We start from the raw sequence: 23413 nt of genomic DNA on the forward strand, positions 1-23413 counted from the left end.
CTGTATCGACTACTCAGATCTTAACAAGGCATGCCCTAAAGACTGTTTTCCCTTACCTTGGATAGATCAGCTCGTAGATGCCACTGCAGGTCATGTCATCATGTCATTCATGGATGCTTATTCTGGATATAACCAGATTGTCATGCATGCACCAGATTAGGAACACATGAGCTTCATGACTGACAAATGGTTATACTATTACAATGTGATGCCTTTCAGGCTCAGAAATACTGGAGCCACGTACCAAAGGCTGGTGAATAGAATGTTTGCCGAGCAGATAGGAAATAACATGGTAGTTTATGTTGACGATATGTTAGTTAAATCGAAACATAATGATAGCCATGTCGATGATCTCACAGAGTGCTTTACTGTACTTCGAAAGTACAACATGAAACTTAACCCACAAAAGTGCTAGTTCGGAGTGTCTTCGGGAAAGTTCGTTGGATTTATAGTAAATGCACGAGGGATAGAAGTTAATCTGGACAAGATTAAGGCATTGATAGAAATTCCCTCACCTCGGAAGTGCAAGGATGTCCAGAGCTTAACTGGACAGATAGCAGCATTGAGTAGGTTTATCTCAAAATCTACAGACCGTTGTCTTCCTTTTTTTCAACCTTTTGAGAGGGGGCAAAAAATTCGAGTGGTCAGAGGAGTGCGAACTCGCATTTCAGAACCTTAAGAATCACCTCGCCGGACCACCAATCTTGTTGAAACCTATCACGAGAGAGGTTTTGTATCTATACCTTACGCAACCGAACACGCCATTAGTGCGGTGCTTGTCGGAGAAGAGAAAAAAGTTCAAAAGCATGTCTACTATGTTAGCAAAAGGTTATTGGGGGTAGAATCAAGATACGCGCTAATGGAAAAACTGGTTCTCAGCCTAGTACATTCATCTCGAAAGCTCAGGCCTTATTTCCAAGCACACCCTATTCATGTGCTAACTGATCAACCACTACGACAAGTTTTGTCCAAACCAGAGGCATCCGAAAGATTGTTAAAGTGGGCTATCAAACTCAGACAATTCGAGATCACGTACCACCCAAGAACGACCATTAAGGGACAAGCCCTGGCGAATTTCATTGTCGAGTGTACTGGAATTTAAAATGACAAAGTTGTAACCCCAGTCCACGAGCTGTGGAAACTTTATGTCGATGGATCCTCCAACGAAAACGAATCGGGGGCAGGCATTATACTGATTACCCCAGCAGGAAATTGATTCCACTTCGCTTTAAGGTTCAACTTTGAAGCATCAAATAACGAGGTTGAGTATGAAGCATTACTAGCAAGACTTCGAATAGCCAAAGAACTCAAAACAAAGGCTATACACCGCTATAGCGACTCGCAGTTGGTGGTCAACCAAGTTATTGGGGAATATCAGGCTCGTGGTATAAAAATGGCCGCGTACCTAGAGAAAGCCAAAGTTGCGCTCGGACAGTTCGAATTCTACGCTATAGAGCAAGTCCCCCGAGAACACAATTCAAATGCAGACGCGTTGGCCAGGCTCGCTACAACCAGCGAGCCCAATACACTGAACGTGGTCCCGGTAGAGTTTCTACTGACCCCGAGTATCAGCGAGCCTGACAAAGAGGACATATGCATGATCGACTGACAACCTACCTAGATGACCCCAATAATGGATTACCTCAAAACTGAAAGACTCCCAGCAAAACAGAACGAGGCTCGGAAGTTGATGTATCAAATCCCGAGGTACACCATTGTGGAAGGAAGGTTGTATCGAATGGGGTATTCTATGCTATTACTTCGATGTGTAACTCCGCCTGAGGCAAAGAAAATTTTGGAAGAGATTCATGAAGGATTTTGTGGAGATCACACTGGGGGCATAGTCTATCCAAAAAGGTGATAAGACAGGGGTATTTCTGGCCCACAGTCAAGGCAGACACGTTCGAGTATGTCAAACCATGTGATAAATGCCAGCGATTTGCTTCAATTCTACAAGCTCCACCTACCGAGCTTACCATGTTGACCTCCTTATGGCCATTTTCAGTATGGGGGATCGACCTCATAGGCTCATTGCCAACTGGCAAAGGTGGAGTAAAGTATGTTGTGGTCGCGGTCGATTATTTCACGAAATGGACCGAGGCTGAACCCTTGGCCACTATTACCTCGAAAAAAAATTTAGATATTGTGGTAAAAAATATCATCTGCCGATATGGGATGCCCAGAAAGATAGTGTCGGACAATGGAACCCAGTTCGACAGTGACCTGTTTACCCATTTTTGCGAAAAAAAATTTTAGGTATACATCAATATCATTTCCAGGTTGTTTATGACCGGATATCAACAAGGTCAACATGGTAAACTTCATCTTCATACACAACCATGGGGGTAGATTATAGATGACTAGCATTACATGCCAACAACTATATTTACTACTAAGTGTGTGGATTAATTCCGTCAACAGAAAGACCCAAACAAATATTCATCGGTTCATTGCCAAATTCAGGTCATTTAACATCTATTGTTTTCCAAGCTGGAAGTCTTAGCTTACCATCCTTTACTCTATCTTTGGCATGCCAAATTAAATTTTTAGCATGATCATCATTTCGGTACAATCGAACCAAACGAGGTATTAGTGGTAGATACCATAAAACCTTTGCAGGGACACCTTTTCTAACTGCATCTGATTTTTTTTTTCTTTTTCCATCTAGACTCACCACATGTCGGACATGCAATTGCATCAGAAAATCTCTTTCGATATAAGATGCAATCGTTAGGACAAGCATGTATTTTTTCATATTTCATGCCTAACGAACGCAATGTCTTCTTTGCTTCATAAAATGAAGACGCCATTTCATTACCTTCGGGTAATAATTCTCCTAAAAATGTTAACAACTCTGTCATTCCCTTATCACTCTACCCATGTTTGGCTTTTAAGTTATACAACCTAAGCAGTGCTGATAATTTAGTGAACCTTTTACAATTAGGGAAAATAGGTTTCTCAGCGTCTTCTAAGATTGATTAAAATTTAATTGGATCCACATGCGATTCATATTGTGCATCATCAATCATTTCTGCAATATCATCAACTTCGTAATCCACATCAAAATACTTATTATTCTTAGATGGTCCCTCATCAGTGACTTTCATTATTTCTCCGTGCAAAAACCATACTTTTATAACTTTTGTCTATTCCATTCCTAAATAAGTGATCTTTTATCTTAAAAATTGACATCCTGACAATGTTACCACACTTAACACAAGGACAAGGAATACTATTAGGAGATTGAGTATTTCTTGCACAAAATTGCAAGAAAAACTCAACTTCATTCCTATATTTCAATGATAACCTATCCACTGACATCCAATCTCTATCCATTGTCAAACTTTACACACAAAAAAAAAACAAAGCAACAAACATTAACAATTAGGTTCGTGGATTACCTAATTGACAAGTAAATAAAGGAAACAATATTTCCAAAAAAAATTGGGCAGCATTTCCCCTATTTCTATAACATTTCCCAAATTTAAAACGTGCATGTATACAACACATGATATACATAAAAATATTCAACAAATCAATCTATCAAACATGCATTATTCTCATATTACTAATGCTTAAAAAAAAATTGGGCAGCATTTCCCCTATTTCTATCATATTTTCTAAAATTTAAATAAATCTATATTCATCACATAAACACAACAAATCAATTAATAAATCAAACATGCATAATTACAGTCTTATATCACCGCAGCACACAGTCCCAAAACCTATCTCCACTATTTTATAATTCATACATTCCACTAAATTCAATATCTTAATTATACATTAAGGTTAAAAATATTACCTCTAATATAAAATCCTCCAAGCTTGATCTCACCGTCAAAGTTGTCAACAAAATACATACTCAAATATAAAAATAAACAAAAAAATAATAAAAAAGTTAACAAAATATAAATAAAAATATATTAAAGCACTACTATAACTAAATAAACAATAAAGTACTTAAATAAAATAAATAATTTGTTATATGTACTCATTTAAATACTTGAACCCGAAATAAAATATATATTTTTTAAAAAGTTAACAAATCACATAAAGAAAAATTGACTATAAATATCCTAACTAAATCAATAATAAAATATAACTTAAAGAAAACAAACAATTTTAATATATACATATTTAACCAATTAAACCCAAAATTTAAAAATTAACAAAATATAAACAAAAATTTACTAATAATATTCAAACTAAACAATTAATAAAGTGAAACTTATACAAAATATATACATTAATATATATATAAACTCATGTACATAAGTAAATTCGAAATTAAATTAAATTAAAAAAAAATTGAAAAAGTTAATAAAAAATAAAGAAATTATAATAAAAAAAATTATAAAATATTCAAATGCAAAGTTTAAACCTAAAACAATTACATAATCATTAATATAAAACTATCCAAAAATTAAAAAATCCAAAATATAGTCAATTTATAAAAAAAAATCACAAAAATTAAATTTAAATCATAAAAATTAATAAAATTGCATTTACTTGTGGTAATTGAGCAATGTGAGTTCTTGAAGTAGAAAACCCAAACAATAATCTTCAAAAATACAAAATCTATACAAAAAAAAAAACTATGCATAAGTTTCATAAACATATATACATCTTTATTTTTACATTAAAATTGAAAAAAAAAAAATTGATAAAAACGTACCAAAATGAGCTAAAACCGAAAGGGGCGCCGCTGGTTTCTTAAGTTTTCGTTTCTAAAATTTTAGGTATAATGGGGGCTCTGTTGGGGACGAAGGGGGCTTATTTACTTAACGGGCCATTTGCGTCAGTGGCCCACTGACGCAAACTGTCCCGTTCAACGTCGTCAGTGTACGTTATGACGCAATTGCCCCTTAATTTGTGGCAGTGCCCAACTACCACAAATGTTAATTCTTGGTCAACAGCGTCAGTCAACTGCGTTGACTAACGCGTTTGATTGACACAATTGCCATTTTTTGTATTAGTGAAATGGGATAATAAAAAGCTTCTCCTCCGTCGCCCATCCCCGGTCAAACGGTCAGGTCGAAGTAGTCAACAAGACCCTAAAGAGCTCCATAAAGAAAGTGTTAGAAGAGGCAAAATGAAGGTGGCCCGAGGAGTTACCTCAAGTTTTGTGGGCTTATCGAACCACAGCTTGGACTTCAACGGGGCATACTCCCTTCTCCCTGGCGTATGGGTGCGAGGCCATGTTGCCTATTGAAGTCGAAATCCCTACAATACGGAGCCACGCGTACAATCAGGCCTCGAACTAATCCCAGCTCGAAGAAAGTCTAGACCTCATTGAAGAAAGACGAGATGAAGCTTAATTTAAAAAATACAGCCTACCAGCAGTGAGCTACAAGGTACTTTAATAAGAGGGTTCGAGATAGAAAATTCAGATTGGGAGACCTAGTACTAAGACGTGTATTTTTAACTACACGAGACTCATCTGCCGGGGTACTCAAACCTAACTGGGAAGGATCGTACCAGAATGAGTCTGTCATCCGACCTGGGGTGTATAAATTGGTGAGATTGAACGGAGAGTTAGTTCCGCGAGCTTGGAATGGGGAACATCTACAACCTTATTATCAATAATCTGGAAATGATGTTTTCGTTGTAACCAAGCTTGTTTAATAAAATGTTGAGTTTTGTTCAAAAATTTGTTTTCTTGATTAAATGTTGTATTTTTTTTTGCAAACTCTCTTAATTCAATAACCTATGGTCACACTCATAGGATATTAAGGGGGCATCAGAGGTATATAATCATACCATAAGTTTGAAAAAATAAATAACATAGAATAAAAATGTCTAGACCTAACCCAACACAAAAGTTACAAGTGTACACACAAACTAATATAGACGTCTAGACCTAACTAGACACAAAAGTTATAAGTGTATACAAAAATGTCTGGACCTAACCCAACACAAAAGTTATAAGTGTATACGCAAACTAATATAGATGTCTGGACCTAACCAGACACAAAAGTTATAAGTGTATACGTGAGCTAAAATTGCCTGGACTTAACCCATCGTTAAAACTAAAAGTGTATGGAGTAATAACCAAACACGCGAGCTAAAGCTGTCTGGACTTAACCTGATTGACAAAATTTATAAGTGGATGGATTACAAACCAAACATGAGCTGAATTAGTTTGGAATAAACCAGCTAAAACTAATCAACAAGCAAGAAAGTTGGAATAAAAAATAAACCAACTACAAATTAAGTCGATCCTGAGACTAGAAAATTTTGCAAAAAGTAGTTTCAACCTCACAACCTCGAGGAGCTACTCGAGGATGAGAAAAAGTTACTAGAAAAGTAAGATATAACTAAACTATTAAACTTACATGCCAATTAAGTACTTTTGAGTACATGGTGAAAGTAAGGTCCAACCTTTGCATTAACGAAGTCGGACATGGATATTTCGAACAATCGGTGCATGAGTGCATTGGAATTTGAGCATAAATCCAATATATGTATTTTTACGAATAAACAAATCTAAAAGCAAGATTTTAATATAACATGTTCAAAATATTTCGACCCCGAAATGTAAATCATAATATTAAAACAAAAAGCTGAAAGCAAAATCAAATACATGAAATATTTTTGACTTAGAAGATTGTACGCATCAAAGATTAACATTGATCTATAAAAAATAGCTCTGAATTGAGCTGAGAATTGTTCTCGCCCTAAGGGCATGTATAAATTAAGTTAATTATTACAAAAGATATTAATGGGACGCAGCCCATGACCTCGCCCTCACGGAGCAGGTTCCTCCCCTTCAGTGGCTCCAGATGCTCCAGCCATCTCCTCAACCTCAGCCTTGGCATCTTCTTCGTCGAGGCGAGTCTACCACCTTTCAACGAACTCGGCCTCAAGGTTGTCCAAGACGTTGGTGTCGAGGTCAGGATTGTTGACCCAAATACAGTACATCTCCATGTCGACGACATGATCTTTTTTCTTCTTGAACTCTTCAAGAAGGTGGGCCTTCTCACCTTTGATTATATCAAAGGTTGCCTTTTTGTCCTTCTCCAGTTTGGCGTTGGGCTCTTGGAGTTCTCTGATTTGGGAGCCCTTCTCCTTGATCTCAGAGTTCTTGGCCTTGACTTCTTTCAAAGTCACGGCCATTGTAGACTCGAGATCGGACACCCTTTGGGCAAACACCAGGGCAGCCTCCATCTTCTTTTCAAGCTCGGACACCTTCAGCATCGCGACCTTGACCTCGTCTACGAGCTTTAACTGAAGGTTCTTCGCCTCTTGAGCGTAGGCTCGACTCGCTAAAACCTCATTGTTCAACTTGAAGTTGTGTTGAACAAACGCGGTGAAAGCTTGTACACATAAACAAAAATGGGTTGTTAAACATGCAAGATAAGTATGTATAGGCAACATTACCAAAATGAAATGACTTACCGACGTGAAGAGCTCGCTGCCCTTGTCAAATATGGTGTTTGTGTTGCAGCAGGAGGTAAGGAACTGCCATTGGGGAGCTCCGAGGTTGCTAAGGCTTTGGCCGACTCAGGATAAGACGTTTGAGCCTAAGTTGACCTCGTGTGACCCCGTGGCTGGATCAATCACATACTCGGGAACGTGGGTCAAGATAGACGGAAGATGTTCCCGGGTAAGGACTGGTTTTCTGGGGGTCTGGGCAGGTCGCTTGGGGGCTGAGACCGGAGGCAGGAGGTCCGCAGGCGCCGCCAACTCCACTTTAGTAGAGACCCTGACCTCGGGTATAGGGTCGACAACATGGTTCAGATTTTGGACAGCCGAGGCTGGAGGAGTCACCTCGGTTTTCTTCAAGACTTTGGAGGGGAGCCCTCCACTTTGAGATGGTCTTGGGCGCTTGCTTCCATTGGCTCCTACGGGGCAATTGAGCACGTTGTCCAGGTTAGAGTCCATGTTGTCTGCAAAACATACAAGTTACAGTTTAGTATACGAGCCTAAGCCACTAAAAGAAGCAAAAAAAAGAAGAAAAGAAACCTAATTGGTACTCTCTATCGAGCTTGAGCTCGGCGACCAAGTAATTCCTCTATCCTCTGAGAATGCTGGGGGAGTCCCTTCTCTATAACGAAGGGTTAGCCTCGAGAGGTCCCTATATATATTGGTCCCATGTTGTACAATGACCCCGTCCCAAACCTCATTTAGACTATACATGGTTTGAAACGGACCTAGCCAACTATCAAATCTATGTACCCTATGATCTACCCAAGACCAAACATAAAAATTATCCCTAGGGTTGGGGAAAAGGATTAAGGTGTCGGGCTTGTGCTTAAGTAAGGAAGGTGACCACATTTTGGAACTAAGCACAACTTTACCTCCACCACCCGAGCTCTGCGAAGCCTTGTCTTGAGCTTCGTTTTCCGAAGCAGGACGATCATTACAACAAGCTGCAGGTGGGTGAGTCTGCGAACTCGAAGACCTCCTCCTAGGAGGAAGCTTGTCGGTAGGAAGGGGCACGTGTTCCCACCAGAAATATTTGCGATAGACAGAGTCATCAGTCGACTGGCCTTCCTCCAAAAGGCCGGAGGCGTGAAGTCGCTCTTCGTGAAGAAGATACGACAACGATCGCCGTCCATAAGGCACTTGGAACAAAGCTACCTTATGTTCCACCATTGAGTCGGTGGGAGTGGGACGGTGGTAGTTGGCTGTAGAAACAGTTTAATGTTAGTATTCTGAGCTTTACAATTGGGTGAAAAAGAAAGAAGGTCAGGCTTAAGAGTACTTACGAATGCGTTAGAAGGAGTAAAACTTTGAAGGGGCGAGGCCATTCGTCCAAAAGAATGCAAGCTTGAAGTTCGGGGGATGGTTTGGCATGTCCCCAAAGAGCTTATTCTCCTTTGGATAACTCGAGAGGTAATAGAAGCTGTCTCCTCCCCAAGCTCAAGAGGGATTGCCCTTGAGGCAAAAAAGATATAAAATCTCTCAAGGTGAGGGTCCTTACCACCTCAGCTCGTGATATATCGATTTAAGGGCCGAGAGGACCCTGTAAGAATTGGTCTGGAGTTGGAAGGGAGCGAGTCCAACAAAGTCCAAAAAGTAGGACTTCAAGAGGAGCAGAGCCCCTGCCCTCATCTACTTGCGACTCCATGCGGCGAGCTTGATTTTATTGTCGGGATTGCCATCTCCTGGGGCAAGGCGACTCCGCTCGCTCGAGGTCGCAGGCCGACACATTGGAGCGCCTGAGAGCTTTAAGCCATGGTAGGCTAACAGGTCAGATATTTGGCTCGTGGAGGTGATTGAGCTCCAATAGTGTTCGTCCTCGAAGAATTCCTCCCTTGTGGTCAGAATTGAAGCAGCTTGTGAGGTAGAAGGGCGGCTTGAAGGATCTCCCATCAGCGAGAATGAAAGAACACCAGGCTCGAAAGCGATGGTGACTTTGAGTTTCGGATCGAGAGGGACGGGTCTGATCTCGGGATCCAGATCTGGGTAGACTGTGACTCTGAGTATTTTCCTCTTCTTCTCCTCAATCTCGTCAATCTAGCGTCGGAAGTGATCTCGGATGTCTTCTTATTCACATCTCTCCTGGTGCTCGCGTATCAAGCGTTTATTTCGAGTGATGGGTGATTCCGAGCTAGGAGTTGATGGAGAATAGGGGATTGCGAGCTTTGACCCCCACCAATTCTTAGAATTCTGCGACATCTAGCAAGAAAGAAAATGAAGAGGGCCAGGCATGAAAGAAAAAAAAAAGAAAAAAGAAAAGATAGTTTTGGTGATTCGACCTCGAAAGCCCGAGATCACGGAATTAACCCAATCGAGACTGAGGTCTCAAAAGGATACGTTGAATTCGAAGTTGAGTCCCAAACTATTGTAAAGTTCGGGCTTCGTGCGTGTACTTAGTTCGGGCTTCGTGCGTGTACTTACACGAGAGAATGGTGGATATCAATTTTAAGGATCTCAGATTTTCAGGGATAAAGTTGACAATCACCCAAAAAGGTGATAATTTTGGGATTTGTGCAGTTAAAATCTCTAAGTCAAAACCCCTATTTCTTGGCTTACACGAAACACTACTTTAATCCGAAAGACCTTATTTTTGCATTTTTCGCACTAAATCTAGGTTTGAGAACCATGATTTCAAAAAATTTGAATCCAAAGTTTATGCAATATTAGATAAACTACTTCGTAAGGGCTAGAAGTAAAAACTAGCAAGCATATTCATATAGCAGAAAAGCATGTAGAAAATAAAAAATGTATATACACCAATGAATGATCAGAGCACTTACGTAAATTGGATCGAGGATACGAGAATATCGTCGATTGTAGAAGAGGCAGCAAAAACGATCCCGTTGAACTGAGGGTTGAAAGATTGCTTTGTTTTTTTGGTTTCTGAGAACATACAAAGAAATCTCTGGTTTTTTCTTTTTCTGGTATGAGTTTTTTTCTATAGATAAAACAAAGGTAAAAGGAAGAAGATGAATTTGGCTTATTTATAGACCCCAGAGGATATCAAGGGTCAGGTTGATCTAGGCCTTTGGCTCGATTTGGAATTTGATCCAACGGGTGGGGTACGAATATAACATTTGCGGCAAAAAGCTGGGATATGAAAAGACGTGGGCAGATGAAAAAAGTACTCAAGTACTCTGGCTGCTCAATCTCTAAATGACATGTGTCCACACTTGAGTGTGGTGGGTGGCTCGATTTTCAAAAGTGGTAGTTCAAAAGTTTCCTTCTCATAGGATTCGAATTGATACTTTTGAGGGGGCAAAATGTTACACCCAAATTTCGAGAATAGAAATTTTCATCTCGAAAGTGAGGCTCGTAAAGTGTAAGCTTAGAATAAGCAGGTTCAACATAATCAGCTTTAATGAAAATATCAAGAACAGTCTCGCTGAGCAGTAAGTGCGACAACATTGGAATTGGTGAGCTCGGAAACCATGTGGTCTTAGAGGTGTTCCGAGATTATAAGTCGAGCTCGAAGTCACACTGACAATGGTTCAGTACTTGTATAAATTTCATGATTTATTTCCTGCCATCAGATAAGACGGTTCGAGCTCGGGCATTGTGAGCTCGAAAAGGATGATCTAAACAATGTTATTTGTTAAAAGCCAAGGCGAACTAATGTAGCGGGCTCGTGATGGTTGGTCGGTCTCGAAGGCATGTGATTCTAATGTTCAAAATCACAAGCTAAGTGTGAACATATTTATTGTTATAGCATCCCTATATTTAAGGGATTGGTTGTAATTTGTTATTAAATCCCTAATATCATGGGATTTATACACGTACATAGTAACTATACGCGTTAGTTACATTTATTTTAATTGATTTGTATAATAACTCACCGAAAGATGAGGGGAGATATTCGGTAAACCACTCTATAAATAGCGTGGAACAATTCATTTGTGGGAATTGAAGAATTTGTATTGGGAAGACTCTGTAAAATTGCTTCCAGAAAGCTTTGAGAGAATTCCATAAAGTAAATAACACCGATTCGTGGACTAGGCAGATTTTAATTGTTGAACCACGTAAAAATCGTGTCTTTTATTGTTTGTCTCTTTTGGTATTTTGTTTAATTGCTCTTCATTTTTAAGTTGATGGAAAATGGCGTCAACAATTTTAAAAATAAATGCTTCTACCTAAATAAGTCTACCTAAATAAGTCTTACACAAAATATAAATTTTCTTATACATAATTTAAACTTTTTATAAAAATAATCATGCAAAGCGTATAATAATAATAAAAAAAAACACATGCACAACAAATTTTTTTAACTTTATTTTTAGTACTTTAATTTGTCAGAAATTTTCAAAAACCTACAAGTGGTTCGCTATACAATGAACAATAAATACTATGCATTCATGTGTCCATATAAAGAACATGTTGTATTAGTAGGGTGAAAATAAATCATTATCCCATAATTTCTCAAATTTTTTTTTTTTTTAATAATTACAAAAGATTGTACAAAACACGACTATCTTTTCTAATCTTTCAATATATTCCAACAATTTTCATTTTCTACAATTATTAAAAAAAAAACAAATATCGACGTTGTAATACGACGCAGTTTCGTTTTGATGACAACGTTGGGTAGCGCAGTCGTCTTTTCAGTCGAATATGTACACACACCAATAAGCAAAAGACAGCAGTATGTCAGACAAGACAGGGGTAATTACGTCAAATCAAATCAATTACTAACGAAGACACGGTAAACCAATTTTTGTAATTAACAAATAAATATTTCAACTGACTCTTCAAATAAATAACTGCTTTTTTTAATTAATTAATAAAACTATATTGTTATAACAGAATCAATTTCTGAGCCCGTATTATAGATTTACAGTTGCTTTTAATATTTCTCTAATATATTAATCCAACGGTTTTGATGATGAAGAGCGTAAGATTTCAACGGCTAAGATATATTTTTGTGAAAATCTGGGTGGACGAGTTGATAGACTCAGCTGAGTTGACTCGTACACAAGTCTTCTGTTATAGTTGGCCCAATTGTACTACTGCTTACGGGAATTGGAATCTATAAACTGCCCGAGAAATATCTGATAGTTGCCCCTGCGCTGACACGGTCAGCCTCTCTCTCACTCTCTCTCCGGGCAGCTGTTCCAAACTCCAATACTCCTCTTCCCTCTCTCTCTCTCTAGAGAGAGACTAGTGAAACACTACATAAATGTGAGCCTCTTGTTACGAGAGAGCGACCGAGGCCACCACCTCCAACGGAGGAAGAGGTGGCGCACGATTGAGGGTAGAGGACCTCGCCGGAGAACGGTGGTGCGGTGACCGAGGAGAAGAAGGAGTAAGAAGAGAACGAATATGGGTCAGGGCCTGAGTTGCAGGGCGAGTCATGAGCATGGCCTCTTTACGGCGGTACAGTTTGGGGACTTGGACACCGTCGAGCTTATTTTAGAGAGAGACCCAACTCTCTTGAACCAGACCACCGTCTACGACCGCCATTCTGCACTTCATATAGCTGCTGCCAATGGCCAGATCGAGGTTCGCTCTATTTCATTGCTTCTTTTGTCGAATTTTATCTTTTTTTTTTTTAAATTTAAAAAAAAAAAAAAAAAAGTTATGGAAATTGGGTTTTTGTTTGTTTCCTGGGAAATCAATGTTTTTGGTTTAATCGTCATGGTTTGACTTAGTCGACTTTTGTGGGTTTTCCGTTTTTTGGTGTGATTTTTCAGATTCTATCTAAGCTTTTGGAACGATCTGTAAATCCAGACGTGTTAAACCGTCACAAGCAGGTAAATTTTTTGTCTGTGTGAAGTACCAAATTCTCTTCTACCTCAAAGTGTGTCCTTTTTTTTTCCATTCCTTCTAATTGATTTGTGGTTTGTGAATGATTCAGAGTCCGCTTATGCTGGCTGCAATGCATGGCAAGATCTCTTGTGTAAAAAAGCTCCTTGAAGTTGGAGCAAATGTATGTAGACTTCTCCATCTTCTTCTTCTCTATCGAGTTATTGCCCAAACTATGTGATTAATAATGTGAATGACTGAATGATCTCAGATTTTGATGTTTGATTCTCTCAACGGAAGAACCTGTTTGCATTATGCTGCGTATTATGGCCATTCAGATTGCCTCCAAGCCCTTCTTTCTTCTGCTCATTCCAGCCCTGTTGCAGTTTCTTGGTTGGTCTCCTTTTTCCCTTTATTCTTCTCTAAGCGAGCATTTAGTGTCTGAGTGTGATTAACATCATATAGTGGGTCTTTCATTGTAGGGGTTTCGCTCGATTTGTGAATGTTAGAGATGGTAGAGGAGCAACACCGTTACATTTGGCAGCGCGTCAAAGACGCCCCGAATGTGTACATATATTGTTAGATAATGGAGCTCTTGTTTGTGCTTCAACCGGTGGATATGGGTAATGATTCAACCAAGTTTTTTTTTCTTTTCTTTTTTTGACATATTTTGTCTTTGTATACTGATGATTTTGTTTTCTTAACAGCTGCCCTGGTAGCACTCCTCTTCATTTGGCAGCCAGAGGGGGATCTCTGGATTGCATCCGAGAGTTGTTGGCTTGGGGGGCTGATCGTTATCAAAGAGATTCATCTGGGTATAACTCTATGATCCAAATGCCTTCTAAGCTTGGAAACTCCGAAAAGATTTTTTTTAGAACTGTTTGCATGGTCTTTGTTTTTGTTTCTTATGAATATGTTCTATCTATGAATATGTTCTATTACTATTTATGTATCTGCTATTATTTATATTAAGTTTGTTGATTTGTTTCTCGAAACTTCTTGAGCTGTATTTTGCCTTGTGATCTTATATATACGCAGGAGAATCCCATACATGGTTGCTTTGAAACACAAAAACGGAGCATGTGCAGCTTTGTTGAATCCTTCATCGGCAGAGCCTATGGTCTGGCCCTCGCCTTTGAAGTTCATAAGTGAGCTTAATCCAGAGGCAAAATTACTGCTAGAACAAGCATTGATGGAGGTAAACAGGGAGAGGGAGAAGAACATTCTCAAGGGAACTGCATATATAGCTCCTTCTCCGTTACATTCTGATGTTGGGATGGATGATAGTATCTCTGAGGTAGTTTCACAATTAGTGATATTTTTTAACATATAAAACAGCATAATTTTGTCAAGTCTTTTTAAAAATGTTAGTCCTCGTTCCTTCATTTGACTTCTAAATTAAAACATTTCCCATATGAGGACCACTAGTCTTTTTAATAATTCCTTTTCTGAAGCTTTAGGACCATATGTTCGTAGTACTATCTTGGCTTTGCTAGATATGAAATCTGGAGCTTTCTTTCCCATCTTGCAATGTTATTGTCTACATGTCTGAAAGTGATTGTAGTGTCCTAGTCCATGATTTGTTCCGGGCCTATCTTATATTGTACTAAGCAATAGAGTTGCATTTTGCAGAACAGTGACAAAGTCCAATAATATGTATAACTTCATGAGTCCGGAGGAGTACTGATCAAGAAATTTTTTGCAATGCAGGGCAGTGATTCTGAGCTATGCTGCATATGCTTTGAACAGGTTTGCACAATCGAAGTCCAGAATTGCGGTCATCAGATGTGTCCGCAATGCACCTTAGCCCTCTGCTGCCACAACAAGCCAAACCCAACAACCGCATGCCTAACTCCACCAGTTTGTCCATTTTGTCGCAGCGCCATCACTCGACTGGTGGTTGCAAAGATTAAAAGTCATGATCTAGACGCTAATCAAGATGCAGGTGATGTCAGTTCCTCCAAGCTAAGAAAGTCGAGGAGGTCACGAAACTTTAGCAACGAGGGTAGCAGCAGCTTCAAGAACTTATCAGCAATAGGGTCTTTTGGAAAGATTGGTGGCCGTGGCTCGGGAAGGATTGCTGCCGAGACTGAGTGGATAGACAAGCCTTGATTCTAGTTTTTTTTTTCATGGGGATAATGCAACCAAGACGATTTCATTGGGTCATCCAAGAATTAGCATTTGCTTTCCATGTAGTTTGAAATGAGAAGTCAAATAGTCCAAGAATTCAAATGTCGTGGAATGATCCATTAGATATGTGTAGATAGAAATACATCTGTTTGTGTAGATTTGAGAAATAAGCAAAGCAAGCAAGCTGCAGCCTGCAGAGGTCTAGGGTGGTTCTTTTGTTGCATGGTTCATGTTATAATATTTGTTTTCTTTAGATTGAAGGAAAATTGCTGGTTTTGTGGGTCTACTCTCTTATAAAATATAATCCTCATTGGGAAGGTAAAAAGGAAAAGGAGAGCCAAAAAAAAAAGGGTTAAAAAAAGAACCTTGCTTCTCCTAATCAAAAGAGTCCAACATTCTTGAGAATGATAGGTTTAGGGACCCAAAATCCTCAAAAAAAGAGTGGGTTAGAGCGTTTGTCCAAACACCAATCCCCATGCATGTATTTGTTTGAGATGTAATGTTATATATTTTTATTTAATGAGTGAAATTTTGCCAAAAATGTATCTATAATACCAATATTGGTAAAATTATGCCAACAAGTTTTGACTGTCTGCATGGGATTTTATCACATCTTCAGACAGCACTGGATAGGTCCAAAATTTTGAAAATTGAACAGGTCTGATAGATCACCAACTATAAGATCAATGGGGACACAATGAACGTGATCTGTCATGATGTTGACACGTGGACTGAGAAAGTGGGCCCAGTGTGTATTTGAAAAGCCATGGTATAAGCAACACTCAACGAGAACTGAGTTGGGTCCAATTTTAGTTGGCCTTTTGCTTTTGGTATAATTTTTGGATGCATACCCTTTACCAAATAAGGCTAACCTTTTCTTTTGGTTTTTGAATTTACTTTTATTAAAAATTTCTTCATTTATCATTTTTGATGATGATGATGATGATGATGATGAAGAAGATAATAATGCATGGATATGGCCAACTTTAAAAGTTTCCATCTTCTTTTTTTGCCGTTCCCTCATTTGAGCCAGACATATTATTATTGACTTCTTAGTGTGGGTCCCACTATTTAGCTCTTCCCTTGGCCTTATTTTCTAAATAGTAATATAATGACACGTGGATGATAATAAAACTTTGGAGCAGTTGCTAACTACCTCAAATCCTTCTTTATTGTAATTTTTTACTTTCATGGTGATCAGCTTTGTGTATTGGAATCTTCTTATCCAATTGTTTAGGTTTACGATTAATGTACCAATTATTTTTCTACACAAACACAAGTAATGTCTTGCTAATATAAAACAAGGGATTTGTCTTCCAATATTATGTGCCACCACTTTTTTTTTTTTTAAAAAAAAGATATAATTAAAAAAAAACTTAAAAAAACGAAGTTAGTATTGCATGCTTCTTTTATTTTTTTTTTCTTTAAAAAAATATCAACAATTACAGTCTAAAACGTGTTTCATTTTCTCCTTCTTTACCAAACATGTAAATATATATATTTAAATATTTATTAATAGGTTTGTTCACTGTTTACTTTAGAATTCATATAGGTCAAACTTGCCAAAGTTGCGTATTTGAGGGAGATAATAACTTGGAATATTATATTAAGCTTGAACAAAAGTATCTTAAAGAATTTGTCATTTTCATTGGGATATCAATTGATGAGAAAAAGAAAGCAAAAATAATCTTAGATTTCTTTTTATTTTAATCCAATTAAGAGCTTTGGAAAAATTCATAAGATTTCAAGGATATGTCATAGAAGAAAAAAAAAAAGAGTTGCCACTAAATAAAGCATCAATATTTATAACTATACTATTGGTGGTGGTGACATAATGACAAATGATAACTTACTAAGCCTCTTTCTTCGGGTCATCCAAGAATTAATTCTCATCATGTTTGGTGGATTAAACATTTTCACTCCTTATTTTTTGTTATTATTTATTAAATCAAAGCTATTGTCTTTCTCTTTTTTTTTTATTGAAAAACTTGTCCTCGTTAATCAAAGCAATTCTCTTGTTTGGCCAGCTTGTTTACATTTATTAGTATTTTTCACTTTTGTATTTGTTTTTAGTTGAACTAAGAAAATTAGCATGCTCTACGATTACGAAGCCAGCCTCGTGGTGCAATAAAATAAACCAACAAACAATATTAATAAAGGAATAGAAAAAGTATTATAAAATATATATTAACTTTATTAGCTTTTGAAGAATTGTTAGCCCTAATATTTTATATTCCACATTCACACCTAAAAATTAATCTGTAATAAAGGTTAGAGGTTCATCTTTTCTTAATAGGCGGCTCAAAAAGTTGATGATTGATTTATATATATATATGTATATATATATATCTTAAATGCTGATTTACATGTAAATAATAGATATTTTATGTTTTAAGAGCCTAATCTTTTTGACACCTGCTTGATAACTAAATTATAAATGCAATTTTGTTGTATGATGTGTTTATGTTGTTGGTAAATATCTATTTGAAAAACTGACGACGGCCGTAAGTTACATGTATTATGCTGTGAGGTATGATTTTCGAGGAAATTGCCCCCATATGTTGTTTTTTTTTGGAAGAAATTTTTTCACAAAATTCGACATCGACTCTTCTGATTTTGGGAATTTTTTGGTAGGTCATCAACTGTTCAATTGTTTTTTCTCTTGACAAATTCAAACATTAACTATTTTGAAATGAAACCTTGTATTTTCTTTTAAAATGGTTAATGTCGTAATTTTGAAAGAAAATAATTAATGCGGTAAAAAAGATATGTTTTCTCAAATATATAATTGGTAGATGTGAAAAAATATCATGATTTTATTAATATTTGTCCGGTGGTAATTTGTGTTATCATATCGATCAAATTAGCGTATCTAGTTTGTCAATCCTAACCCGACATATTTATGGGTAGGGTCAAAGAATTTCAACTCTAATCAAATTCATCGTGTTCACGTATCGACCTTACTCATCCAACATTATCTATTGATCAATATGATTAGTATCATATATTTGATTTATTTGACATTTTTTTATTACATCAATCCGTTTGGTTCATTTGAATATATAAAATTTCAAATAAACAAAATTAATGAATTAATTGATTTATCACAAAAGATCAACACCATAAACGAAATTTCTAATATCAATTAATCTATCAAGTGTGAATAAGCTAAGTTATATTTTTTCTAAAGAGTTTTCATTTTACTTTAGATTTATCTTTTAAAAAAATATAATATTTTAATTATAAATTAATAATTTTAATTATGTATGAACATAAACAAGACAATTCATGTTAGTTTCGTGTCATACAAATTGTATCTAACTCGACAAAAAAAAATTGTGTCAAACGATTGGGCCCAACCTGTTTTCGACCCACGACTAAAGTTTCAAATTCTAACGTGCAAAAATCATGTCATTTTTCAAGTTAGATTGTCGTGTCGAAAGTTGAAACCCGATTAGCCAACCCCTTAATATTTATAAATATTTTTAAAAATATATGTTAATCTTGTAAATGAAGAATTTGATAAATGTTGGAAAAATTATATTTTATATATAATAAATAGCCAATTTAAGCTAATGTGTGAATGAAAAATTGATGCCTTAAATGTGGTCCATTGATAGCTGCTAATAAATGCAGATTTGGTCAAGGATGTAATCACCGTAATAAAGGTGAATATTCTGATTGATATCAGAAATTATGGTAAAGTTGTGATTGATCAATATCACTAATTTTGTGGGATTTTTGGCATTAATTCCCTTGTGTCCACACTTGGTATTTCACCCCATATAAAACCTATAAAAGGAGGCTTCACCTTTCATTCTAGAGACACCAACAAATAGAGTCACTCACTAAAAAGCTCTCTTGTCTTCTTCTTCTTTGTTTTTCGTAAGTCTTAAGGTGATAGAGTGAATGTATTAATCCGAGTTCGCTGGAGTAGTGAAAGTGGTGTATTCCTCTACTCGTTAATCATTGTATCCTGAGAAGTAGTTGCTCACGTATCCTCTAACACCAATCAGGTAGAGGGGGCAAATCTGCTTTAAGGAAAGCGTGTTTTACGTGCCTCGACTTTCTTTTCAATTATGAGTTTTATAATTTATTATTTTGTATTTTTTTTTTCTGTTCTTCAATTAATAATATATTATTATATTTATTAATTTTCTCCATACTCTTTATTTAAATTCTAACAATAAATAACACTAAAAAATTGTAACTAGAGAACAACAAGTTTTACTGTAATAGAAAAAAAATGTTTAAATAAAAAAATTAACTTAATTATTAGTTTTTATGTAAAATGTTTAAACTACAAGTCTAAATTTTAATAAATACTATTAATTTGTGATAAAATAAATGTTTAACACTGTTAATTCTGGTACATAGACCGAAATTCTCTCATTAACATGGATGGTAAAAGTGAAAAGTGATTGAATATGTTCTTCTACCTTGGCATCTCCCAATTTGCCTTTAAATTCACTTTTATTTTATTTTGATGCTAAAATCTTTCTCCAATCAAGCTTCAATTTTATCTTCAAAATAAAGAATTGTATTTTAACTTCATTAATAAAGATGACACTATTCATTTAAAGCCAACCTAAATTATAATAAAACGATTATTTTATAAAAAATTATTGTTTAAATATTTTTATTAATATTAATATGTATTATTTAATTAAATTGATTAGTGATGATTGAGAAGAATATTCTTTTTTGAAGTAATGGAATGGAGATAAAATAATAATTTAAAGTAATAAAAGTGTTAAAATGAAGTTGAAGTTGAAGTTGATTTAAAATAGAGTTTGGACTGGAAATCACCTTAAATAGTTAAATCTGTTCATGAGTAACATAATTGGCACAAGTTATAAACTATCCTCATTTTAGAGATGTTATTGGAAAATAAGAACATTACCAATATGAATCAGTCAAAGATAGTAGTAGGGCAGTAGCCAATACTTGGGATACCGTCTAATTAGTAAAGCTACTAATGATAGTGTATAGTGTAGAGTGTAGATTCCAGTTCCAAAAAGTAGGACAATTTTTGTACCAAATGCATGAAGATGTTCATGGCCCAACCATACATTGTCTTTGTCCCCATTCATTCATAAGAGATATGAATCCAGTTTGTATAATGCTCAATGATACAACTCCTTGGCCCTAGCTTGTACTATAGTTGTTATTACAGCATATCTTTAAACCTAATAATGACCCATATGGAGCCTCTAGACTAGACATAGATATTAAGAGATTCAAGGCATTATTTAAAATCACCAGGAAAGAGAGGATCATATTCCAAAATTCTTTTACACTAAATCCACACATTATGCCTTACAAAACCCACTAGAATATGCACACATGATCAATTCTCATGCAGGTTACCAAAAAATCATCATACTATAACAAATGTTTATGAACTGTGATATGATCTGACCATCAAAAACACACCAAATAATTCACTTAAGTCGCAGAATGTGCACTAAATTCTCATCATAAAACATGGAATTCAATCACTAAACTGAAGCCAAAAAAAACGAAAGGCAATGTCTTAGTGGGAAGGCTGTCCAGACAAGCATGGACACAGGAATGAAAATCCACACCCCAAGCCATGATCTAGTCCTCTGTTTCTTCTCATGTTCATTTCTGTACCTGAACATGGACTTGACCGAGGAGGAGCTATGCAGCCATTAACGAAAAGTGTGTTTGGTTCAGCTGTTGGCTGAGCCATGGCAAGCTCGTCTGGACCATAAAAACCAGGGCTTTGATAACTCCTACATTCGTTTGCCGTTTTTCTCTCAACAGCAAGAAAATGGCCAAGAGATGGTGGTGCAACATTATTGGAATTCTCAGCAATATCACCAGTGTCACTTGATGAACATAGAGAAAAACACCATATCCTCCTGGTCCTAGTGTTGCTGCACTTATTTTCTTTAGAAGGTTCACTTTTTCTTCCTCTGATTGATCTTCTGGACAGCTCTAGAATACTATTAACTCCTATAAGACTCCCCAGTGTGATACTTTTGTCATGGAAAAAAGAACCTGTGGACTGAAAATCAACCAAAAATCCTTATTTTTAGTACTTAAAAAGGTATCAATTTGGACAAGTTCATTCATTCTATCCAAATTTTAGTTCAAAAAAACACTCTGGATTAGTAAGTTATGAGCTCATTATGTACTGTTAATACTTCTTATAATTGTAATAGCTTCTTCTTTCCACAAGTGAATTATTTAGACCAGAAAATGCTCATTCATGCACATGCTGATCAGGGTGCACATTCTCTACTTTATTTCATCAGTAATGTCACAACATTATTTGGGCATCTTATACAATTACCAAGCATTACAATGTTCTGACAACAAAAAAAGAGGAGGTTTATGAAAGAAAAAAAAGTTCCTTTGCCGAATTTAACGTAAGGTATCTTTCACATGCCTCTAAAACATCATGTCAGACACATGGTGTGCAACACTGAAAAGGTCAGTATGTGATAGCTTTGATTACTGAACAAAGCTTAACAAGACACCAAATCTAATACTATACTATGGTATGGTGTTCACAACTTGCTTATTAAGAAGATATATATTTATATATATTGTGTATGTATACACACACGCCCATACACATATAAGCATTACTCTAGTCACATGGAGTGTGGGAAATAGTGGAGTCCAGTCCTATCATTTATAATCTCAATTTGGATAAGCCTTGACTATCTACATTTTTTAATTATATGTCACTATATAAGAAGACAAAGCTACAGTTTCCAAGTTGCGCTTCGAAATAATCAAGCATTGTTTTTTACAATTTCTATTTTCATTTTCATCTTGCAAGTTCCTTTGTCAAGAAAAAAAGGCATATTTTATGCATGAAAAGAACAAACTAGTAAGAAACAAAATGAGCAAGTACATTTTTTTTACTACTATTGTTAAAATAGTAGCACAAACCAGTGTAACATTTACTAACCTCAGTGTCTAAATCTGAGGAAGAATCTGTAGAACATGTTGGAGAACCAGTAATTAAGGTGTTGAATGATATTGATCCTGAAAAATCTCGATTTCTAGCTAAGCCAACTCTTGCATTAAGTGGCTGTAGACCAAGTGGCCAGCCTTCCTCCTGTAATGATCATATCATTTCAAATCAAACATACTTTAATAATTAATACTCTAACATTATATGGACAAAAATTGAAATAGGGTTCATACTATTAGCTATAAAGACACAAGAACAACAATGTAATAGCTAATGAGAAAAGCTAGACCCACTTCTCAGATAAATTATAGAAAAAAACCACATACATTAGACCCACCATAGAAATCCCAGAAAGAAAAACAAAAAACTGGGTGAGAAAACCAGAAAAGAAAATCCAAAAGAATGAGAAAGAAGACAAAAGATACCTGCTGAGCCATGTTTGGACGGTGATGAAAGTACTTTTCTTTCGGTTCTAATTGATGAGTCTCACTGAACCAAGTCCAATGAGGTCACCTCATCTCATCTTTCACTATCTCAGGTACCAGGTGAGTGAAACAAGTGTCATATCCTTGCTGTTATATCTATGTATGTGTGTGTCTATGTGAATGTGGTTATAGTAAGGATGAACTTACAGCTCTATGAGTGATTGGAGTTAAGCAGTGGCTAATGAAGTGAGGAAGTAACTCATTATAAATATTGACTTGGTCGGAGCACAAAGAGAGTAAAGAAAAAACAAGTAGAGGTTGAGGAAGAGGAAGAGGAAGACAGAGAGTGGAAAATAACAACAAAAGCTTGACTAGTTAGTGAGAAGGGTCATCATCATATGTGAGGATTGTTTTTCTACTTTTTTTCTTTGGTTTTGTTGACTATAAAGGTGAAACAAAATCATTTTGTTACCAAGAAAGCAGAAAAATAATTATATGAAAGGGAAAGAAAAAAATAAAAGCTCAAATAAAGTATCAGAAGCTGTCCTCCCAAATGACAAATGTAGCCTATTCACAGAATAATTTAACACATTCATATTTTATCCCTCTACTCTACCCTTCTCATTTTTCTGCTTTGGAAACCATTATTTTATTTATTTATTTTTATAAAAAGAAAAAGTTTGTGTGATTTCATGATGAGTGTGGAGAAGGGGATCCAATAAAGTGTTGTATAAAC

The 23413-nt window shown here is 36.2% G+C and overlaps 2 protein-coding genes across 2 annotated transcripts; one reads left to right on the plus strand and one right to left on the minus strand.

The window, feature by feature from the left end:
- The first annotated feature begins 12463 nt into the window (after positions 1 to 12463).
- LOC133791067 (putative E3 ubiquitin-protein ligase XBAT31) lies at positions 12464 to 15583 on the plus strand. The gene is made up of 8 exons (XM_062228956.1): positions 12464 to 12924; positions 13116 to 13175; positions 13280 to 13351; positions 13439 to 13560; positions 13650 to 13790; positions 13875 to 13982; positions 14206 to 14464; positions 14878 to 15583. The coding sequence occupies exons 1-8, from the start codon at positions 12745 to 12747 to the stop codon at positions 15277 to 15279; spliced, it is 1344 nt and encodes a 447-aa protein (XP_062084940.1). The 5' UTR covers positions 12464 to 12744; the 3' UTR covers positions 15280 to 15583.
- Positions 15584 to 20573: 4990 nt separating this feature from the next.
- Positions 20574 to 23200, minus strand: LOC133791069 (uncharacterized protein At3g17950-like). Its single transcript, XM_062228957.1, has 3 exons — positions 22678 to 23200; positions 22247 to 22396; positions 20574 to 21331 (listed from the first exon to the last, which is right to left on the minus strand). Exons 1-3 carry the CDS (start codon positions 22687 to 22689, stop codon positions 20834 to 20836), a joined length of 660 nt encoding a protein of 219 aa, XP_062084941.1. The 5' UTR covers positions 22690 to 23200; the 3' UTR covers positions 20574 to 20833.
- Positions 23201 to 23413: the final 213 nt, after the last annotated feature.

Source organism: Humulus lupulus, chromosome 7 (genome assembly GCF_963169125.1).
Source record: "Humulus lupulus chromosome 7, drHumLupu1.1, whole genome shotgun sequence".
In the NCBI taxonomy this organism is placed as follows: domain Eukaryota; kingdom Viridiplantae; phylum Streptophyta; class Magnoliopsida; order Rosales; family Cannabaceae; genus Humulus; species Humulus lupulus.